Here is a 24,351-nt window from a genome sequence, read left to right as displayed (position 1 = left end):
TTGCTGCATGGGTGCATCGAGGACATCTTGTTACAGTTAGGTAGACAGAAGACTGTGTTTGTGATCAACAGGTCAAGAGCTGCACACATCTTCAGAAGTAGATGATCATTGCTGTTGCATTTGCCGACTCCATTCCTCCCAATAACTCCCTCCCTTGTCTGGTCATCTGCACCGACTCTGGCATTGAAGTAGCCTAAAATGATGAACTTGTCCTCCTTGGGCACAGATGCTATGAGGGACTCCAAATCTTCATAAAACTTGTCTTTGATCTCCTCTGGGTTTGTCATGGTAGGGGCATATGCACTGATGAAGTGGTGTGGTGCTTTCCTTTGAGGGGGAGATGCAGAGACATGAGTTGGTCATTGAATCCTTTTGGGAGGCTAGTTAACTTGCTAATCAAATTAGATGTGATGGCAAAACCCAATCCTGCTTCATGATGTTCATTGCTACTGTGGCCACTCCAGAAAACGGTATTACCAGCTTTGACTTCTGTTAGCTGGCCTTCGTCTGCAAACCTGGTCTTGCTGAAGACTGCTATCTTGATGCTGTACCTGCCGAGTTGTCTTGCGTAAAGTGCTGTCCATCTCTAAGGTCTGTCTGTTTTGGAACTATCCATGAGCATGCACACATTCCATGTGCCAATGGTGAGCAAAGTCACCAATATTTTTTCCTTTGTGATTCAACTGCATGATTGGGATCCCTGCCTGCTGCAGCATGCAGGCCAGGGGTAGGGTGAAGCAGGCTATGTTTAGGGCACCTTTTCTAGCCCCTTCCTCAGTCCAAGGAAGTGAGCAGAGCAATTCTAAATAGGGCTGCTCAGACACCTAGGAGGCTGCCAAAATCCACTGCTGCTTCAGTCCCGTAGAAAGTGACCCATTGCCCTAGGCTACCTGTGTGTTGGGTTGTGGCTACAGATTCCAGTGTATCCACACCTGCAGCTTCATCATTCACTCATTGCCACAGGACTTGACAGGGGGATTGATGTCTTGACTTGCACGTGAATTGGATTATAGTGAGAAAGAGTTGCACAAATCATCAGTCTCACTCTCTCTTCCCAACCTAGCTTGATCCACTGGCAGGACATAGTTGAGATGAATGGAAATGGATCAGGATGCAATGGATAGCCAACAGTGTCCTAATGTGTCTCACTGTGCCCTATTTGCTCTTCACAGCACTTGCTGAGTCCACCTTCCTGCACATTGAATCAATCTGGTGATTTCCTCTGCACAGTCCACCAGATCCAGTCTTTACATGCATAGGTAGACAGACCCTGACTCAACAAGGGGTACAAACCTGTTGGCCACCCTCATCTGGTTTTGCCAGCCAGTTGAAGCCATTGCCCAGGGTGTTGTGGCTGTTGCATGCAAACAGCTATGTGGAGCCACAAGTGATAGCTGACTGTCAGATGAGGACCAAGGGGTGTATGGGGTGCCAGGGAGAGGTAGTTCGTCTGATGGGTGAACATGTGCTCTTCGGAGTACTTCATCCACCTTGGTCCTCACCTGACACTCAGCTCCTTACTGATTAACCAGTACATGATGGACATGGCAAAAATATCAAACAAAACAAAGAGAGTTGAGGGGTATTATGGGTGGCTTTTGCAGGATTAGAACAGAAAAAAACAATCTTTGCTTGATATAAAAACCTGGTCATTTAAGACAGAGACAGATAAAGTAGCTGTAATTGCTGGGGGCTGTCTATAGAGGAAGATGACAAGATGTAGCAGCTGTTATTAGCTCATTATTCTGACTTTGTGATTTGTGTGAAGCAACTTGGAATATTTTAATGTGTGGTAGCTGCAGCTGTTTGGAGGTTGAATAGGTTTGGTTAAAAGCAACTTACCCTTGTCATTTGATGAATGTAAACAGTCCATGTTTGGCTTTGTTGGACTAGTGTGCATTTGTTTGAAGTAAGATGGATTACATAACTAAACACCAGATATGTACAGACAAAGTAGGTATAATTATTGGGACTGTGTGGAAGAAAATATTTACTTGCTGTTTGTTAATTATTTTGGGTTTGCAGGATTAATATAATTTGTGTGAAAAAAAGTTGAAATACTTTAAAATGTCAACTGTTTGTGTGGAACAAAGGGAGCAACATTATATAGTCATCCTCTTGTATCAAAATTAGATATATAAATTGTACACAGAAGTGCCTATAACTGCTTGGTGGATGTGATCTAGATGAAAATAACTGACCCTCTTGTCATTTACTGAGAGTAAACAGGCTTCTCAGGACTAGTCAGTATTGTGTGAAGCAAGATGTACTACTTAACTACACATTTAGGTACAATTGCTGGGGCTGCCTGTGGAGGAAAATGACTAACTGCTTGCTTATTATTCCGGCTTTGCAGAGCTACTGTAATTAGTGTAAGACAGCCTGAAATACTTTAAAGTGTAGCAACTGTTTGTGCAGAGCAAATGTAAAATAGATTACATGGCCATCCTCTTTTATCACAATCAGATGTCTGAGTTGTACATAGAAGTGGCTATAACTGCTTGTTGGGGGCTTTTCAGGACTAATGTGACTTATGTGAAGAGACTTAGGTTACTTTAATGTGTAGCATCTGACTTTGTGGAGCAAAGATGAAATACATTGTCTGAATTGTACACAGAAGTGGCTATAACTGTTTGGAGGGGGCTGTCTGCATGAAAACAACTGATACTTTTGTCAGTTGCTCCATTTAAAAGTCATCTCTCAAATAAAAACAAAATTTCTACAATGTGCACGCCCGTGCAAGTAAAGGCTGATGCAATTGTGGCATCCAAAAAGAAGCCATCACTTGGTGGTGTGAGTAAAACAGCATTTCCTTTATTCAAATAATAGCAAGACAGACCGATTTCGGCATGAAAACATTAGCCTTCCTCAGTGTAAAAGAGACTTGCACAAAGATATTATTTTATATGCAAAAATCTAACAAACACAGAATCCAATTGGCTGATCATAATTGTCCATTAAGTCCAGGTGGAAATAATCCACCCAGTCTAATCATCCATTTACACTCCTTATTATTTAATATTGTATGCCAGCCAATTACATTATTCCTTCTTCCCTGAATCATATCAATAACAGTGAACTTAAAAGTGGCAGATGGATGTGTCAAAACATGTTTGTATAAAGCATTGGTAACTCTTCTATGTTTAATATCGCTCAAGTGTTGACTGATCCTCAGGACAAATCAACAGTTGCCTCTTCTCCACTGAGGCTTATTACTACTTTTGGTTATAATACTGATACGTTTTGTGAGGTTGTCCAACGCAATTGGAATATTCTTCAGTCAGATGAGAAACTGCAGCATCTCATCAGTGGGAACTGTTGTTTTGGCTTTAGGAGAGGTAAGACTGTGGGTTTCTACCTCATTCACTATAAGCATGGGTCTGTTGGTATCAGAGGTACCAAACAGGTCACCTTGAAGGGAGAAGACATTATTGGGTGTTATCCATGTGGCCATTGTGTGCACTGTAACAGGATCTACCAAATTAAAAGTTTTAGCAGTCACAATACATCTAAGTATATGACGTTTGTTTTTTTTTTGCCAATTGCTCATCAGATTGGGTGGTATAACTTGCCACTTGCTCCTGTTTTGCCTTCTATATTGGCCAAACATCCAGACCTCTAAAGCACAGGATCAGTCAACACTTCAGTCCCAAAAGCAAGTTAGCAATTACTTTAAACCCAGATGATTTGTTTTAGATCCGAATAAAGGTGTTGTCTTTCTGCAACATTTGGTCACTGCCATTTCTATGTCATATCAACTCACCCCCCCCCCCCCAAAAAAAAAACAAAACAAAAAAAAACAGCTGTCGGTGTAAATAGGGTGATATCAGGTAAGACTTCTGAAGTTTTTTTAGAATCTTATATGTGTATCATTGTCACACAGACAGTCATGAGCTGAAAAATGGCAGTTTTAATACTCACAATAATAATAATAATACTATTATTATACTAATGTGCAACTCTAACAACATTTAAAGACATGATTATATTGCAACACTGTGGCCAGTAGTACCAGAAGCAAATAAATGTGCCTGTTCATGTCTCTTGTATGGGCCACATAAATATTCTGTGCAGTAAGCTAAATCAAGCTGGGCCCAGTCCCCATTAACAGACTAGTGAACTAACTGCAATAAATAGTTCTCATTATCTTAAAAAATAAAAATATTGTAATTTGTATTTTAATTGTCCATCTGATTATAATATTAAAGTCCTGTACCCCCCCCCCCCCACCCCCACCCAGTTTGGCTTTCTTATATAACGGAGTCCTCTGAGGATTACTCTTGTCCTTCATTAAAAGTTTGACAATGACCTCCCTGAAGGTACAATTGCATAAACTTACAATAATTGTAGATATTTAGTCATGGCAGTTGCTGAACTCATTACTTTGGGGACTACTGTTTTAGCTAGAGGTTTATACCAGCCAAACTTTCAGAGCTAAACACCCCTCCCTTTCAGGCCAGCCTAGTTCACCTTCATCAGTGAGATCTGCATGATCCTGCTAAAAATGCTGATATATGTCTAGACATCTTCACTTCTTTCTTCCCACGACCACTGCATGTTGTCAAAGGCATCTGATCAGTCCATTAGTTTAGGTCACAACTCAGTCAAGCATCCGTTGGATAAGTATTCACATTGAGAAATCTCCTTTCTATTTGCAGATACTATAAACTAAATCTCTATGTTGTTTTTAGGTTTTTATATTGTTTGGTATAAGCAATTTTTGTCATGTTCCTGAATAAACTATATTCCCATTTTTATAACCTGTTTTAACTTCTAAGAGCTTCTGCCAGGTTTTCTTAATGTTGTACAGCTGATTGTTTATATTATAATTTCTGTTTTTGCTTGAATGTTTTTGTTTTCTCACTTTTGCCAATTTACTATATCTACAGTTAAGGGTCCTCCTCCTGAAGTGCCAAAGAAGACTACAACCAAAGCTTCTTGTAAGTATTCTTCTTTCATGTGTGGCCACTGTTTATGTAGATCAAAGGTGAAGTACATTATATAGCCATCCTCTTTATTACAATCAAATGTCTACATTGTACAGAGAAGTGGCTATAACTGCTTGAAGGGGGTTGCTTTACAAGACTAATGTGAATTGTGGGAAGCAATGTGGAACCCTTTAATGTGCAGCAACTATTTGTGTGGAACAAAGGTGAAAAACATTATACGGCAGCCATTATCTTTTCTCAGAGTCATACATCTGAAGTGTAAATAGACATGGCTCTAACTGCTTGGTGGATGCTTTCTGAATATAAGCAAATGACCTCCTTGTTGGTTGCTAATGAGGGATAAAATGCATCACTGAACACCCAGGCCTTCAGATCTTCAAAGACCTGGCAGCCATCACACTCCAGGAGTGTATAATTGGATTTTGGCATAGGAGTAGTAGTCACTTCTGTCCTGAGCTCCAGCTAGTCTAAAATTTACCCTATTTAGAACTGTGCACACAAGGTCAATGTGGCTTGTATGTGTGTGTGTGTGTGTGTGTGTGTGTGTGTGTGTGTGTGTGTGTGTGTGGCGGGTTGCAAATGAGTGCAACTATCATTATTTCCTCCCAAACATCAAAGGTGTGCAGAAATCACTATATCTTGTGTTGGGCTGGGGACAGGGTTATCGTTATTTCTTTAAGTTATTTCACAGGCTTCAGAAGTGTGCACTGAGGGTCACTATTATTTGTGTAAGGCCAGCATTCTGCCTAGGAATAAAAAGTTGGAAACATTACTGTGATCATTATATTCACATTCATAGGTTCATAGATAGAACTATCCATGCAGTCCAGGAGGCTCCTAAGGATTCTAGCCTAAATTCCCAACTGCTCCACATCATTGTTTGGTTACAAGACTTGCTTACAGAGGTGTAAAGATTCAAAACCTGTGCCCTGGCAGAGGAAGCAGCTTGTTAAAAGGACAGAGCTTTAGGCTTTAGATGCATATACAAGTGGTTATCTTTTGAGGAAGGGTACGGAAGAATGCTATATGAATATGTTGTATTCCATTTTCTTCCAATTTTGTCCCAGTCTGATATCAGACAGGTGTGCAGACAGTGCCATTCTTTTGGGGGTAGCGGTGAGGTGGCATGATATGAAATGTATGATAACAGTAATTTGAAATACATGACTGCGGTCATTTGCGCCTGCCTTACCTTTCATTGCAATGGTAACATCAGAGGGGATTGCACAGAAGATGACTACCTTTTTTTTAGTGGTTATGGAAGCAGCTACTGTTCCTAGATATGATTTATGTTTACTTATAAGCATTTTCTTTATTGGTTTATTATGAACTATTTTGTCAGCTTTGAGCATTAAGACTTTGTTGCAACTTTTTTCTTCTTTGACATAAAAAGTAGGAGAATTTCCTCCCTTCTTTGTGATTTTTGTTCAGGCCATCCTTGGATCAAAAGATTGGAAAAAGCTATAAAATACACCACAGAGTATCAATAACCCTATGACTTATGGGTGTTTAGCTGCCCCCAGACACCCAGTATAATTCAATTATTATAATTTAGTCTTGGCCATTTAGAGTGTGTTGAAAGGATGCAGTAAAAAGCAAAGACAAAGACTAATTTCTTTCCTTAATCATGAGCTGTGTTCAGGCCATCATTCAATGAAATAGCTGTTTTAAAAAATCTTTAAAATATAGCTCACAGCATTTAGAACCCCCCTGTGGCTTCTGGGCACCTAATGACCAGCAGACATTTAACTTAATTAGTTATTTTTCCAGCAGTTATTGCAGTGTAGCCTTAGTCAGCTAAGATACTAATTAGGTGTGTTGATTGACTGAATCATCATCATCATCATCCTCTTTCGGCTTTTCCCGTTAGGGGTCACCACAGCGGATCATCTCTTTCCATTTCTTCCTATCCTCTGCATCTTGCTCTGTCACACCAACCACCTGCATGTCCTCTCTCACCACGTCCATAAACCTTATCTTAGGCCTTCCTCTTCTCCTCTTATCTGGCAGCTCCATCCTTAGCATCTTTTTCCCAATATACCCATCATCCCACCTCAGCACATGTCCAAACCAACGCAATCTCGTCTCTCTTGCTTTGTCTCCAAACTGTCCAACATGAGCTGACCCTCTAATATACTGATTCCTAATCCTATCCAGCCTTGTCACACCGAGTGCAAATCTTAACATCTTTAACTCTGCCACATCCAGCTCAGACTCCTGCCTTTTTGTCAATGCCACTGTCACCAACCCATATAACATAGCTGGTCTCACTACCCTCTTGTAGACCTTCCCTTTCACTGAATGCATGAAAAAAATTGAAGACTAAGACAAACTATAAGAAAGGGAAGGGAAAAGTAATCTGGCTGATATGGGCAGGCCAGAATAGGGGGACTGGGATGGCACTGGGTGGAGCTCTTCACCTAGGGCACCAGTTCACTTAAGGTCAGTCCTGCCTACGTTTGGGAATCTGTCCCACTCATCGTGTTGCTGCTGACCACACAATTTTGCCTAAAGCATTCACTATTTGTTTGGATTTGTGGCCTTACTTTTAGTACTCATGCTGCAATATCAGTGGTTGTAATGAATTTGCTCCATGCTTTTGGGGGAGATACAGTTTTCTCAATTGCTTAGGTTCTGCATGGTCCAAGGTGCAGAACAGCACCTCCACAGAATTGGGGAAAACCTTGTAGCCTGAAGTTACAGATAATGATGGATATAGGTGACCAAGGCCTTTTAGGCACAGCTCATTCTCTTCCTGGAATGGAGGATGTGACTATACAAGGCTTTCTGGATGCAATGACCAACCATCAGAAACAGATAAGTATAGGGTGTTAGTGACCATTATTGATAACTGAACCAGTGCAGGAGAGTATTTATTATAAGGCAGCAATCCTGACAGTGAGTCAAGTAACCCTCCTCTTAACAAGCATAAAATTGTACTAGGCCACATATGTATCCTATATAACAGCATAGCAGCAAATGCAGCAGATCCAATTGGGGAGATGGTGGTCAGCTCACTACACTACTAATGTGGCAACCTGAATATGAGGGTCCACTTTGAAGACATTAGACTCAAAAACAAATTAGCAATTATTTTAAACCCAAGTGCTTTGTCTTAGATCCTAATAAAGGGGTTGTCTTTTTCCAACATTTGGTCACTGACATTTCTCAGTCATATCAACTCACCCCCCCACAAAAAAAAAAAAAAAAAAAAAACAACTGTTAGACTAAGTAAGGAGATAACTTCAGGTAAGGCTTTTGAAGTGTTCTTGGAATCTTATAAGTGTATCATTGTCATATAGTCAGATAGGTATGCACTGAAAAACTGCAAACAATAATAATTACAACAATAATAGTAATAATAATATTATAATGTAATCCTAATGTGTCTCTATAACAAAATACATGATTATATTGCAGCAATTTGGCTAGTAGTACCAGCAGCAAATAAACAAGCCTGTTCATATCTCTTGTATGGGCCATGTATACATATTCTGTTCAATAAACTACTCACCAAACAAAAGACAGCAAACAGACTGATGAAACACAACAGTTCCAAACAACAAGGAAAGAGATGCCAGCAGATAAACCTTAACGCTTAATTTTATTAGCAGGCACAAATGCAACCAGCGTTTTCGCCACCTGAAACAGGAAGCTTCATCAGAGGTACAAAATAGCACGAGAAAGCGCTTTAAATAGCAAATTAAAAATCCGTAATCATGGTGCAAATTTGTATGTGTTACATGTAGTTAAAAATCAATTTTTAATTTTAACCAAATCATTAATAAACAAGTAACTATACAATAAGTATTATAACTTCTCACATATCAAATAATAAATCAACTGCACATAAAAAACTAATACATTTAAACTTGCTTAGGGTGTTAAAAAAATAAAATAATAAAATAAACTTCTAATAGGTCACAATTAAGTGATTAAATCCAGTTTGCACCCTACTGCTAAGAAGCATAGTTATAAAATGTCTAAATAGATATTAAAATGTCTAAAAAATATATTATTAGACAATCTCAATAGTATGTAAATTTATTTTTATTTTCAGGCTGCCTGAACAACACTAGACCAATGTAAAAACAGGCCTTAAATCACATAGTCCATTACAAATGGAAACAGGCAAAAAAATATAAGAAATGTGAAAATACATTTCTCATAACTTCAAATTTTGAAAATATGTATATATATATATAAAATAAGAAAACATACTGGGCCCAGTCCCCAGTAACAGACTAGTGAGGTAACTACACTAAATAGTTCTCATCATCTTGCAAAATGCAAATATTGTAATTTGTCTTTTAATTGTCCATCTGATTAGAGTATTAAGGTCCTGTTTGCCCCCCCCCCCCTGCTTGGTTTTCTTACATATCAGAGTCCTCTGAGGATTGACCCTTGTCCTTCATTAACAGTTTTGACAATGACCTCCCCGAAGGCAGAATGTATAAACTTACAATAATTGTAGGTATTTAGATGTGGTTATTGTTGCAGTAGCTACTTCAGGGAATTCTGCATCAGGTGGGTGTGTAGACCAGCCAAACATTCAGAGCTAAGCACTCCTCCCCCTAGGCCAATCACCTTAATTTTCAGCATGTACATCTTCATTATCCTGCTAAAAGGCTGGTGTATGCCTGGACATCTTCACTTCTTTCTTACCATGACCACTGCATGTTGTAAAAGGCATCTGATCAGTCCAGTGGTTTAGATCACAACTCAGAGTTTAGCATCATTTGGATAAGTATCCACTTTGGGAAATCTGCTTTCTGTTTTGTAGATGCTGTAAACTAAATCTGTTTGTTGTTTTTTCAGGTTTTTATATTGTTTGACATTAGCATTTTTTGTCATGTTCCTGAATAAACTATATTCCCATTTTCTTATAACCTGTTTAACTTTTGACATGATTTCTTAATGTTGTGTTCCTGCTTGTTTATTTTATAATTTCTGTTTTTGCTTGAATGTTTTTGTTTGCTCACTTTTGCCAGTTTACTTTATCTACAGTTAAGGGTCCTCCTTCTGAAGAGCGAAAGAGGAGTGCAACAGTACCTTCTGGTAAGTATTCTTCTTTAATGTGTGGCTACTGTTTATGCAGGGCAAAGGTGAAACAGATTGGATAGTCATCCTCTTTTATCACAATCAAATGTCAAAATTGTACAGAGAAGTGGCTGTAACTCTTTGAAGGAGGTGCTTTGCAGGACTAATGTGATTTCTGTGATGCAGCTGGAACTCTTTCATGTGCAGCAACTGTTTGCATGGAACAAAGGTGAAATACCTTATATGGAGGCCATTATCTTTTCTCACAATTATACATGTGAAGTGTAAACAGACATGGCTTCAACTGCTTGATGGAGGCTATCTGAATAAAAGTAAGTGACCTTCCTGTCAGTTGGTAATGAGGGATAAAATGAGTCACTGAGCATCCAGGCCTTCAGATCTTCAAATAACTGGCAGCCCCAACACTGCAAGAGTGTATAAATAGATTCTGGTTTAGGAGTAGTACTCACTTCTGTTCTTTACTCCAACTAGTCTAAAAGTGACCCTGTTCAGAAGTGTGCAGCCTAGGTCAATGTGGCGCTTGTGTGTGTGTGTGTGTGTGTGTGTGTGTGTGTGGGGGGGGGGGGGGGCAATGTCATTATTTCCTGCCAAACATCCAAGGGGCTGTATTCCCCCATTATTGGCTTTGTTCTGTATTTTTGTGCTAAAAAGCTGAGAGCTATGGTGATAAGTGAGAACTGAATTCACTAAATGTTAGCCGTTTAAGTTTGTCTTCCTGTCTTTCAGGAAACTGATTTAGCTTAGTGGTATGTTGCTCTGACTGTAGTGCACAGGTTTCTGGGTTCAAGACTTGGCAGTGAAATGTACAGTGGTAACACAACATTTTATAAAAGCAAAATTATACAAGCAATGTTTAAAATGTGTCCCTGGTGTTTGGCATTTTGCCCCCCAATTGAGAATAAGTGCAAGAAGCTGTGCAACATGCCTATGGCTTTCACTACTGTGATTCTGTATTTGTATTTTTATGTATATATAACATATATTTTGTGTAGACGTAGACTGTCATCATGGAAATGTTCTGAATAGGGCAGTATTGTCATTATTGGTGCATGCATTTTGCTTCATTGCCTACTGGAAAAATGTTCAAACAATACATTTAAAATGCACTCTAACTTATATCTAACAAGTGTGCTGTATTATACAAGGAATATAATTTAATAAAGTCAGGACGGTGTATCAAAGAATGCATGTATGTTTCTTAGTTTTTGTGCAGGGGGCCTCTGATTTGAAAACAGCCCAAAGGTAATCCCACCACTGGCCAAATGCATTTTCTTTGGATTCAGTGTGGGTTTTAATGCTGTTTCTATGAATGTGAGTTTCAAGGGCAGAGAAGTTTTAACGCCAAGTCTATTTTCATTGTGAGACAGTATTGCTTTGTTTAGCAGGGGCGGCCATGGTGGTGCAGCGGTTAGCATTGTTGCCTCACAGCAAGAGATTCTCTGGTTCAATCCTTGGCTGGGGTGCCTTCTGTGTGGAGTCTGCATGTCCTCCCTGTGGTCGTGTGGGTTTCCTCCGAGTGCTCCAGTTTCCTCCCACATCCCAAAGACATGCTGTAGGTAGATTGGACACTCTAAATTGGCCCTAGGTGTGAGTGTATGTGTGTGTGTGTGCCTTCTGTGGAAGGTTGGGTGCCAGGCTGGCAACTTGACACCATAAAACTCCACTGCCAATCATGAGCAGACATGTGATCCACTGTGGTGACCCCTAACTGGGAAAAGCTGAAAGAGGAAGATGAATTGCTTTGTTTAGCAGATATCTGTTAGTGTTTGTGCACTGTGCTATAAAATGTAAAAAAATAAAATCCAAATAATCATTGTAGAAGTAAAGCAGTATGCACACGTTAGTGTTTATGGTAAATGGGGTGAAATAGCCAGGTAATGGGACAATGGAATGGCTGCAGGAAGACTCTGGTGCTATATTTTGGTTCTGTTCAGTTTGCGTTTGAAAGTTGGTATCCCACAATTCCATTGGAGTGGATGGGGTTGTGTAATTATGTATGTACATTTTACTTTAATCAGCGTACATATTTTCACCTATTTTTCATGGGCCTGAATGTTGTGGAGAGATGGATATATACCACAGAGGCTACCACTGTTCCAGAACAAACTATCCATAAAAATAAAACAAAGCTCATCCGTCCATATTCAAATGCAACTTGGGTTTAAGGATGGGCAATAGAAAATGTACTCCACGATTGCCCCTCATGCCACAAATGGATAGAGGCAGTTCCTAAATGCTGCATCCCTTATATAGGTCCCCTCAAATTATCTATGGAATGATCACAGTTATTCTCAGTAGGGCTAATATACAATTATCAGCCATGGGATAGGTAAGACCAATCAGAAAATGTTAATTCAAGAATCAAGCACCAAAAGGGAACTGGCTAAGCTTAAAAAGTCCTCCAAGTAAACCTATTTTGTGGTAGTAAATAGTTATAAAAAATTGCCCTTTTTAGAACACTAAGTGCCCCTCTCACCCTTTGCCCCCCTCAGTCTTCAACAGCTTCCGGCGCTTCTGACTCAGTTTGTGAATTTTCTTAAATCTCCAAATTATTTCAGAGCTGAGACATACCAAGCTTCCTTGTGGGCCCTATATTCTATCTTCATTTTGTATAAACCACGTGTTAATCTGAAGGGCAATTTTATGGATTTATATGGGTACATGTGTCAGCACTGGTGTCACGACTAATTGGGAAGCCAGAATCATTTTCCATGAAAGTTATCCTGACAGTGACTCCAAGTAATGTAGACTTTGAGGCAAGTACAGGGTGGTTTCAGAGATTTAAGGGCAGGAATTGTCTTCATGTTTGGACCATGAACTGAGACCATCATGGTGGTGATGGTGATGCTGTTGTTCTGTTCCAAGAGAAATTCCTGAGAAAGATGACTGCTTTATCTCCTGAATAGGATCATGATATAGAGGAGACACGTTTTTTTCTAGAAGAAGATGCCTAAACAAATCTTCTTAGCCATAAATTAATCTATAGCATATGGCTTTAAGGTCTGCAAGAGCATTCAGATGCCACTACTGTGTACCAGTGCCAGTAGGAACTGCCATATGAAATCAAATATTAGAGAGAAATCCAGATCACCTCATTGTTTAAAATATGTGAATCTTGTAATCTGCCATTGTTATCAAAGCATAACAGTAAAGCCTAGATGACAGCTAACATCTTTTATGAGTGGCACACTAAAAATATTGTTCAAGTCAAACATTACCTCTAAGCAAGACGTCTTACTGCTTGACAAGGTCATCTGTTAATCTCTTGTCCTCAGCAACAGCAGTATGAAAATTCTCAACCTTTTCATAACACTATTTTAAACAAACCCTCAGTACAGGCTTAGTAGGCCAAACGCACTGCACTATACATTAGGCATGTCCTGCAAGTACAGAACAATGCAGCTGATGTTAAATACTTCAAAGATTTCAAATGCAATTACTGTCTTCTGAAGTGCTTAGGTGCTGCATGGTCCAAGGTGCAGAACAGCACTTTCAAAGAACTGAGGAAAACCTTGTAGCCTGAGATTACAGATAATAAAGGATATAGGTGACCAGGGCCTTGCAGGCATAGTTCATTCTCTTCCCAGAATGGACGATGTGATTACACAAGGCTTTCTGGATGCAATGACCAGCCATCAGAAACAGATAAGTATAGGGTGTTAGTGACCATTATTGCTAACTGAACCACTGCATGAGATTATTTATTATAAAGCAGCAATATTGACAGTGAGAGTCAAGTAACCCTACTCTTAACAAGCATTAAAATGTATTAGGCCACATATGTATCCTATATAACAGCATAGCAGTAAATGCAGCAGATCCAGTTGGGGAGATGGTAGTCACTTCCTATGCTACTAACATGACAACCTGAGTATGAGGGACCACTGAGAAGACTTTAGACTTAAAAGCAAATTAGTAATTATTTTAAACCCAAGTGATTTATTTTAGATCCTAATAGAGGTGTTGTCTTTTTCCAACATTTGGTCACTGCAATTTCTTGGTCATATCTGTAACATCCTTGCAGATACTCTGTATATAAGTTGCACCTATAGGTGTGATAAGATAAACTGTAACATTTTTGTATATAGTTCTGAATATAAACTGTATTCTTCATAGGCTTGAAATGTGAAACTGTCACTTGTATGTTAATATAATATGTTTGTGCATATACTGTAACTTGCTTGTCTTTATCTGTTTGTAAGTTTGGAGCTTTTCTCCCTGGGCCTCCACTGAAAATGGACATGTATCCAGTCGGACTATCCCGGTCAACAAATGTAAATTAAATAAATAAAATAAAATATCAACCCCCCCCCCCAAAAAAAAACAAACAAACAAACAAACAACTGTTAGAGTAAGTGGGGAGATAACATTAGGTAAGACTTTTGAAGTTTTCTTTGAATCTTACAAGTGTATCATTGTCAGACAATCAGATAGGCATGCACTGAAAAACTGCAAATTTAATAATAATTATAACAGTAATAGTAATAATATTATAATATGATCCAAATGTGTCTCTGTAACAACATTTAAATACATGGTTATATTGCAACAATATGGCCAGTAGTACCAGTAGAAAATAAATGAGCCTGTTCATATCTCTTGTATGGGCCTCATATACATATTCTGTTCAATACATTAAGTCAAGGTGGGCCCAGTCCCCAGTAACAGACAGTGAGGTAACTGCTCTAAATAGTTCTCAGCATCTTAAAAAATGCAAATATTGTAATTTGTCTTTTAATTGTCCATCTGATTAGAATATTAAAGTCCTGTTTGCCACTCCCCCTCTCTCTGTTTGGTTTTCTTACATATCAGAGTCCTGTGAGGATTGACCCTTGTCCTTCATTATCAGTTTTGACAATGACCTCCCTGAAAGTAGAATAGTATAAACTTACAATAATTGTATATATTTAGATGTGGTCATTGTTGCAGTCATTACTTTGGGGAATTATGCAGCAGGTGACTGTCTAGACCAGCCAAACATTCAGAGCTATGCACCTCCCCCCAGGCCAACCCCCCTTCATTTTCACCATGTAGATCTCCATGATCCTGCTGAAAAGGCTGGTATATCTTTGGATATATTCACTTCTTTCTTGCCATGACCACTGCATGTCATAAAGGTATCTGATCAGTCCAGTAGTTTAGGTCACAACTCTGAGTCAAGCATCAGTTGGATAAGTGTCACTTTGGGAAATCTGCTTTCTGTTTTGTATATACTGTAAAATAAATCTCTATGTTATTTTTCAGGTTTTTATATAGTTTGGTATCAGCATTTTTTTATCTTGTTCCTGATTAAACTATATTCCAATTTTCTTATAACCTGTTTAAGTTCTAAGATATTCTGCCAGGTTTTCTTAATGTTGCACACCTGCTTGTTTATTTTATAATTCTTGTTTTTCCTTGAATGTTTTCGTTTGCTCACTTTTGCCAATTTCCTTTATCTTCAGTTAAGGGTCCTCTTCCTGAAGTGCAAAAGAAGAGTGCAACGTTACCTTATGGTAAGTATTCTTTTTGAATGTGTGGCTACTGTTTCTGTTGTGCAAAGGTGAAATATATTACATAGCCATCCTCTTTTATCACAGTCAATTGCCTAAATTGATCAGAGAAGTGACTATAACCCTTTGAAGGAGGTGCTTTGCCGGACTAATGTGATTTGTGTGAAGCAACTTGGAACACTTTAATGTGCAGCAACTGTTTGTGTGGAACAAAGGTGAAATACCTTATATGGAGGCCATTATCTTTTCTTACAATTATACATCTGAAGTATATAATTACATGGCTCCAACTGCTTGATGGAGGCTGTCTGAATGAAAGTAACTGACCTTCTTGTCAGTTGCTAATGAAGGAGAAAAATGAGTCACTGAGCATCCAGGGCTTTAGATCTTCAATGACCTAGCAACCCCCACACTCCAAGAATGTATAAGTTGATTCTAGCATAGAAGTAGTACTCACTTCTGTCCTGAAGTCCACCTAGTCTAAAAGTGACCCTATTCAAAAGTGTGCACACAAGGTCAATGTGTGTGTGTGTGTGTGTGTGTGTGTGTGTGTGTGTGTGTGTGTGTGTGTGTGTGTGTGTGTGCGTGAGGGGTGCTGACTGCAATGTCATTATTTCCTGCCAAACATCCAAGGTGTGTTCAGGTCACTACATCTTGTGTTGGGCTTGGGACAGTGTGTTCCTTATTTCTTTACGTTTTGTGACAATCTTCTGAAGTGTATACAGAGGATAGCTATTCTTTGTATATAACCACTATGCTGCCTAGGAATAACACGTTGGAAACATTACTGTGATCAATATAGCAACATTCATAAGTTGAACAGGCATGCAGTCCAGGTGACTGTTATGGAGTCAGCCTAAATTCCTAATTGCTCCACATCATTGTCTGGTTATATGACTTGGTTACAGTTATACAGTAGGTAAACAGAGGTGTAAAGATTCAAAACCTGTGCAGTGGCAGAGGATGCAACTCATTAACAGGATTTTCTCTAGTAGAATTATTTCAGGCATCACTGAGATGCATAATGTGTCTATCTTTTGAGGGACAGGCTATATAAATATGTTTTATTCCATTTTCTTTCCAATTTGATCCCAGCCTGATATCAGACTGGTGAACAGACAGTGTCATTCTTTGGGGTAGAGGTAAGGAGGGATATTGTTTATATATTATAACAGCAAGTTGAAATACATGACTGTTGTCATTTGTGCCTTAATTTTCATTGCACTAGTAATACCAGAGGGGGATGCACACAAGTTGCCTATATTTTTCTTAATGGATATGGAAGCAGGTAATTTTCACCTATATGATTTATATTTCCTCATAAGCATTTGCATTCTTGGTTTATTATAAACTTTTGTTTTGTCAGCTATGAGCATTAAGACTTCCTTGTGAATTATTTCTTCCTTGGCATAAAAAGTAAGAAAAGTTCTTCCCTTCTTTGTGAGTTTTATTCAGGGTGTCCTTGAATTAAAACTTTAGAAAAAGCTATAACTTGCACCACAGAGTATGGATAACCCCATGATTTCTGGGTATCTAGTGGCCCCCAGACCCCCAGTTTAATTCAGCTATAATAATCTAGTCTTGGCCATTTAGAGTATGTTGAAAGGCTGCAGTGAAAAGCAAAGATGAAGAGTAATTTATTTCCTTAATTGTGAGTTGTATTCAGGCTATCATTGGATGAAATGTTTCTTTTAAAAAAATTTAAAATATGCCTCACAGCATTTAGAACCTCCAATGGCTTCTGGGGACCTAGCTTCCACCACACATTAAGGTTAATTGAATTATTTTTTCCACAACTATTACAGTGTAGTCTTAGTCAGTTAGGATGCTAGATAGGTTGTGCTGAATGAATGAATGCATGGAAAAATTGGCGAGTAAGAAAAACTGTAAGAAAAGGTAAGAAAAAATACTCTGGGTGATATGGGTAGGCCAGAATAAGGGGACCAGGGTGGCACTGGGAGGAGCTCTTCACCTAGGGCACCAGTTCACTTAAGGTAAGTCCTTCCTAGGTTTGTGAATCTGTCCCAATCTTCATGTTGCTGCTAACCACACAATTTTGCTAAGTGTTCCACTATTTGTTTCGATTCATGGCCTTACTTTTAGCACTCATGCTGTAGTATCAGTGGTTGTAATAACTCTGCCTCCATGTCAGGTTGTTCAGCATACTCTACAGTACATTCTGCAATTTCTGTTGTACCCAGTTCAAGAAAGTTAATGTTACATAAATGACTTCATCCGGAAGTAAAACACCTTAAAATAGCTTAGGTAAACAAAATAAGTCAAATCCTGTGTGGGAGATTAAAACTTTCCAGCTTTAGGAAATACTTCCAGATAGTCAGTTTGTGAATTTTTTAAATCTCTAGATCAGTTCAGAGCTGACACACATGGATTTTCTTGTGAGCCCTAGATTCTACCTTCATTTTTGTATAAACCACGTGTTAATCTGAGTGACAATTTTATGGATTTATATGTTTACATATAATTACATTTTTAATTAAATAAACTGAACTTGCTGACTTTGCCAAGAAATGGTTAATTTAATATGGGTTGGAATCTTGGTGTAACATTAATAATCATATATTTTCCCCGAGTTCTTTTTTTTGGTTTCTGCTTTGCTAAAAAGATTTTATCAAGTTACTGGTAGATGACACAGCCGATAGTTAAGCAAAAGTTCTGTTTCTTGACCAAAAGGTACTTTCCAAGTTTACCTCATGCATATTTCAGTGGTCAGATTGTTTATACTGATGTCTGACATAATTCCCAATTTTCTGAAATTGCTTGCTATAGGTATTTGAATGAACAGTCAACCTCTAAAAATCTAGTTGTTTAATGTGATAATATTTGCTAGCACACCACCGTTTTAAGACCTTTTCCTAAGCATTTATATACTCAATAAATGGATGTTATAATACATGTAGCATTAGTTAGGCTCAGGTACTTAAGTGTTGCAAAGAAGAGGTTGCAATTCTCAGACATCCTTTGAGAGTATAAATCTGTGTCCCATATTTGCAACAGTGTTATATATTATTTGGTTATAAACATTGTTATCAATTATTTGTATAACTGATAATCAATATGCCTGTATAGATGAGAATTAATGCTTGAAGTTTCTTTCTCTCTCTTTTATTTTTTGGCAGACTGCAGGTTTGGCCCAATGGATTCCCATCCAATACCAAGCCTTCCAGCCTATTCATTCTGACTGTTCAGTCTTATTAGTATAATGGTTCCCACATGGAGGTGAGAATTAGGGGGGCAATCAATGGCCCAGACTGTTGATGCTGCAGATTCTACTAACCCCCTCCCCTGTAGTTACATGCATGTTGTCACATATGCCACGTCTTCTGGCCAAGTTGTGCACCAGTTTACAGTATATGCCTTCTATGCTCCTTACTATAGGTGATACACCTGTTGCCAATGCAGTAAGCAAAGGTGCCACACAGCCCCCAGGATGGACAAGCTTGTGTCAGCCACTGAATCCCATCTTCTATTACCCAGTTCCTTCAGTGCACATGCTGCTAGTTTGAAATGGGTCATTTAGAGCACACTCACGGCTTTACCCTTGAATACCATGGGGCAATGATAATACCGAACTTTCTTAAACAATGAAAGCAGAATGTGTCAGCACTGGTGCCACAACTAACTGGGAAGCTAGAATCATTTTCCATGAAAGTTATCCTGATAGTGACTCACAAGTAAAGTAGACTTTGAGGCAAGTACTGGATGGTTTCAGAGATTTAAGAGCAGGAATTGTCTTCATGTCTGGACCTTGAAATGAGACCACCGTTATGGTGATCGTGATGCTGTTGTTCTGTTCCAAGAAAAATTCCTGAAAAAGATGACTGTTTTATCTCCTGAACAGGATTATGATATAGATGAGGCAAGTCTTTTCCAGAAGAAATTGTCTAAACAAATCTTCTTAGCTATAATACTAGGCTGATAGCCCTGAGACCCTTATATAAACGAATCTGTAAATCCAAGAAGTCAAGTCCAAACAGGCTGTGCAAACTTTTATTCCATAAAAACAGGTAAAATGGTGATAAAACTGTGAATGCTTTCAGGATAACCCTTCATCAGACAGTGAAACAGCATTCATGAAATCTATTTAAATACATTTAAAAACACAACCACCAATCATCTCACTGCCCTCTTTTTCCTAAGGGCTGATCTTAAAGGTATACATGTATTCAACCCTGGTGGATGATTTGCTGCTAGCTCTATAATCCAGTGTAATTCATTACACTCAGTGACATTCACTATGCCCCCCCCCAGTTTACACACACATGAGTAACCTGTATACTTATACCTATACTTCTAAGAATCCAACACACACCTTTAAATTCATGGTTATACAGGTTACTCATATATATATTTCAGACTAACAGCAACAATTTGAAGTATATTGTATTCCATTTGTTTTTTTTTTTCAGTTTTGTCCCAGTGTGATATCAGAGTGGTGCCCCGACAGTGACAGTCTTTTGGGGGTAGGGGGTGAGGACACACACAAACACACACATATATATATATATATATATATATGTATATATATATATATATATATATATATATATATATATATATATATATATATATATATATATATATATATATATCTATATACATAGATACATACATATACATGGGTCTACTTTTATCAAAATTACATTATTTCAAAAAAGAAAAGTAGGAGCCCACTTCCACGAAAGTGCACTTAAACAAAAGTGCACTTTCGCGAATACGGGTTTTGCGAACCGGTTATAACAAAGTCCAAAAAATAGTGTTCACAGTGCTCTGAAAATGAATAAACCAAGAAAAAAAGCACAGTGTTGCGGGTCCACAGATGGTTTTGATATAAAAATAATATCCACAAACGTAGTTAAAATCCACAGTTGTTAAGCGCTTTCATCAAATAGTTTGACTTCCTCAGAACAAAATGACATGATTGGGTATTTTGAATTAATGATCAATTAGAATTATGTATTTAAATTTGAAATTTTACTTGTCATTTTGTTCTGAGGAAGTCAAACTATTTGATGAAAGCGGTTAACAACTGTGGATTTTAACTACGTTTGTGGATATTATTTTTATATTAAAACCATCTGTGGACCTGCAACACTGTGCTTTTTTTCTTGGTTTGAACCGGTTATAACAGCAAAAAAGGAAACACTTAAAAGGTAGTTTTGCAGGAGGGAAGCCCCCCTGCACCCCCCACACCCCCCACTACTTTAAATATACTAACGCCAAGATTGCACTACAGTGGGGAAACAGGTATATACCCTTATCCCCACTGTAGCATGCTTCAGTGCTGCAGTGTTTGCTTTTTTGCTGTTATAACCGGTTCGTTGAACCAGTATTTGTGAAAGTGCACTTTCATTTAAGTGCACTTTTGTAGAAGTGGCTCGTACTTTTCTTTTTCAAAATAATGTAATTTCCATAAAGAAAAGTAGACCCATATATATATATATATATATATATGTGTGTGTGTGTGTGTGTGTGTGTGTGTGTGTGTGTGTGTGTGTGTGTGTGTGTGTGTGTGTGTGTTAGTGTGTCAGTGTGTGTGTGGATATTCTCTTCAGAAGCATAAAGTTTCAAAACTTCAAACTTCAAATGACTGAGACCAGAAGATCAAAGTTTTGAAATGTTGAAGTTCTGAATAGAGATCACAGTACATGCTGGAACAGGATATTTACTGTTTTCCTTACAGTGTGATCTCTGAGTTGGTATATTGATTTTGCAGGGGGGGTGTCGGGGGTGCAGGGGGACTTACCCTCTGCAAACATGTAAAAAAAATGCTTTTTGTTTTTATTTATTTTTATTTAGTTTTCGAAGTTTCAAAACTTCAATCTTCTGGTCTCGGCTGTGCTTTGGAAATATATATGTATACATATATATATATATATATATATATATATATATATATATATATATATATATATATATATACGCATACAGACACACACACATGTATAACACTAGCATGTTGAAATATATGACTGTGGCCAATTTTGCCTTCATTTCTATCACAATGTAACACCACAGAAGAAACACAGAAGATGACAAACTTTTCTTGGTGGGTAGGGAAGCAGATACTATTCCCAGAAATTGTCATAAGCACTTGTCTTTTTGGTTTATTATGAACTACTATTTTGAAAGCTTTAAGCGTTAAGCCTTCAATTTAACTTATCTTTTCCTTCACATACAAAAATTAAGACAGAATTTCTTTCCTTCTTTTTCATTTTAGCTGAGGCTGTCATTGGATCAAAAGGTCAGGGAAAAAGCTATAAAATTCAACTCAGAGTATCAATAAGCCCATTGCTTCTGGGTGCCAAGTGGTCAAGAGACCCCTAGTTTAATTCAGTTATTACAGTTTAGTCTTGACCATTTAGGGTGTGTTGAAAAGATGCAGCAAAAAGCAAAGTTGAAGAGTAAAACTGAATTTATTTCCTTAGTCGTGATTTATGTTCAAGTCATCACTGCATGAAACTGTTGTTTAAAAAAAAATCTCTAAAATGTATCTTAGAGCATCTAGAACGTCCATGGCTTCTGGGGACATAGCGACTCCCAGACAACTAGCTTAATGCAGTTATGTTTTCCACTGCTATTACAGTGCAGACTTTTCAGTTAGCATGTTAATTAGGATGTGCTGAACAAAATTTAAGAGTAAAATAAAGTGAGAAAAGGAAGGAAATAGTAATCTGGATGATGTGGGTAGGCCAGAATAGGGGAATGGGGTGGCACTGGATGATGCCCTTCTTCAGGGGCACCAGTTCCCTTAAGGTCAGCCCTGCCTGTGTCTGAGAGTCAGCCTCACCCTGCATGTTGATACTCACCGTACAGTTTGCCTAATGCTTTCCATTATTTGTTTCAGAATCCTGTCCTTAATTTTAGCAGGCTTCCTGTAATATCAGTGATTAAAATGAGTCCGTTCCCATTACATGCTGCTCAGCATTATCTACAGTACCTTCTGCAATATCTCTTTAAACCTGTACAAGAAAATTAATGTTACATAAATTCCTTTATCATGAAGTAAAACTTCTCAGATATAGCTAACGTTAAACTATGTAAGTCAAATCCAGTTCTGGAGATTAAAGCTTTCCAGGTTTAGCAAATACTTCTAGATAGTCAAATTGTGAATTTTCTTAAATCTGCTAATCAGTTGAGATCTGGAGTACACCGGGCTTTCTTGTGAGCCCTATATTCTGTCTTCATTTTGTGCAGACCACATATTAATCTGAAGAGCCAAATTTATATGGATTTATATGCTTACATATAATCAAATAACCTGAACTTGCTAACTGTGACAAGAAATGATTGTCGATATGGTTTTGCATCTTGCTGCAATCAGTTATTAATAATTGTATTTTTTTCTTGAGTTCTTTCCTTTTGGTTTCTCCTTTACTGAAAAGATATTAGCATGTTACTGGAAAACTGCGCTGGTGGTGCTGTGGTAGCGTTGTCGCCTCACAGTAAGACATTGTCCTGTTTGATTCTCAGCTAGGGCGTCTTCTGTGTGGAGACATGCGTGAATGGGCGTACCTTCGTTGAAGGTTGTGCGTCAGGGCCGGCAACTCAGCACGTAAAAATCTACTGCCAATCATTAGTTGACCGGAGTTCCGCTGTGGCGAACCCTACCTGGGAAAAGCCGAAAGACACAACAACAACAACAACAACTGGTAGTTCATACAGCTCATAGTTACTTTCTAGACAGTAGTAGCTACAACAGGGAAAAGTTCCAGCCAAAAGATGCTTACCAGGTTTACCTCACACATATGTCAGTGTCAGATCTGTTTTACTGACATCTCAGTGGGTGCTCACTTCCCTGAAATTGCTTGCTATAGGTATTTGAATGACCAGTCAACCTCTAAAGATCTGGTTTTTGAACAGGATAAAGGTTGGAATTACACAACATTTTAAAGACCTTTTTCTAAACCTTCATATGCTCAATATAGTTATTATAATACATGTATGAGTCAGGCTCAAGTACTTATTAAATACAGAGTATTTCCCCTACTTGTTAATGTTGCAGAGAAAAGTTTGCAATCCTCTGACTTATCCTTTGAGAGTGTAGATATGTTCATAGGTAGGTACTAGGCTATCAGTCTAAGGGCCTAAATAAGCCTAGCCAATAAGTTTCCCTGGCTTACGCCACCCAAGAAAGTTAATTTCCTGTGCCCCTGTCAAACTGAGCCACAGAAGTGATCCCCATGGTGTATTTCCTATTTCCCATCCACTCATCAAGATTTTTCTTTGAAGAGTGCTAATGAAGAACTTTGCTTGACATAGATGGGTAGCTTGTTCCAGAGTATGGGAAGTCTCTGGGACAGGAATCTATCCCTCCAGCATATCCTGTTTATTGTGATGACAAGGTTTAGGTTCCTAGATGCATGTAGCTCAGGGGGATTGGGATTTCTTTAGGTGTAGCATGTCCAACAGTTCTGGGTTTGACATAGCTTTATATGTTAGGCAGAGGCAGAGGTGTAGGTGATATGCTACAGAGTAAAACTAGAGTTTTTTGAGATGGTCAGTGTAGGGCATCTGTTTGAGGCCAGTAATCCTCTTTGTAAGGTACTTCTGTGGCCTTTCCAGCTGCTGCAGATGTCTGGTGAGGTACATTCCAAAAGGGGCGTTGTACTCAATAATGTGTCTAATGAATGCCGAATAGAGGGGAACAATGACCTCTTTTTTCCTGGATGAGAACCCTTTTGTGATGAGGTGTGCCACATAGAAGGATTTCATGACTACTGTGGGTAGTGTCATGAAGTTCACCACTTCTGTCTTAAGAAGCATGAAGTTGGCTTTGGAGAATTTTTTACCATGGTTTCCTAAATGGTGGGTGGGGGTGGGATGCGGAT

General features: G+C 38.5%; 1 protein-coding gene across 4 annotated transcripts in view; it reads left to right on the top strand.

Annotated features, from left to right (window-relative positions):
* LOC122813703 (zinc-binding protein A33-like) overlaps positions 1–24,351 on the top strand; it is a 596,671-nt gene that overhangs the window by 333,032 nt on the left and 239,288 nt on the right. For all 4 annotated transcript variants that reach the window (XM_044086161.1, XM_044086160.1, XM_044086159.1 and 1 more), the window contains exons 6-8: positions 4,890–4,940; positions 9,957–10,007; positions 15,455–15,505. In XM_044086161.1, coding sequence (XP_043942096.1) covers positions 4,890–4,940; positions 9,957–10,007; positions 15,455–15,505 — 153 coding nt within the window. The remainder of the gene's footprint in view (positions 1–4,889; positions 4,941–9,956; positions 10,008–15,454; positions 15,506–24,351) is intronic.

The sequence above is a fragment of the Protopterus annectens genome, chromosome 10.part0 (assembly GCF_019279795.1).
Source record: "Protopterus annectens isolate FY-2018-M chromosome 10.part0, PAN1.0, whole genome shotgun sequence".
NCBI classification, from domain to species: domain Eukaryota; kingdom Metazoa; phylum Chordata; order Ceratodontiformes; family Protopteridae; genus Protopterus; species Protopterus annectens.
This window is presented reverse-complemented; position numbering and strand designations above follow the sequence as displayed.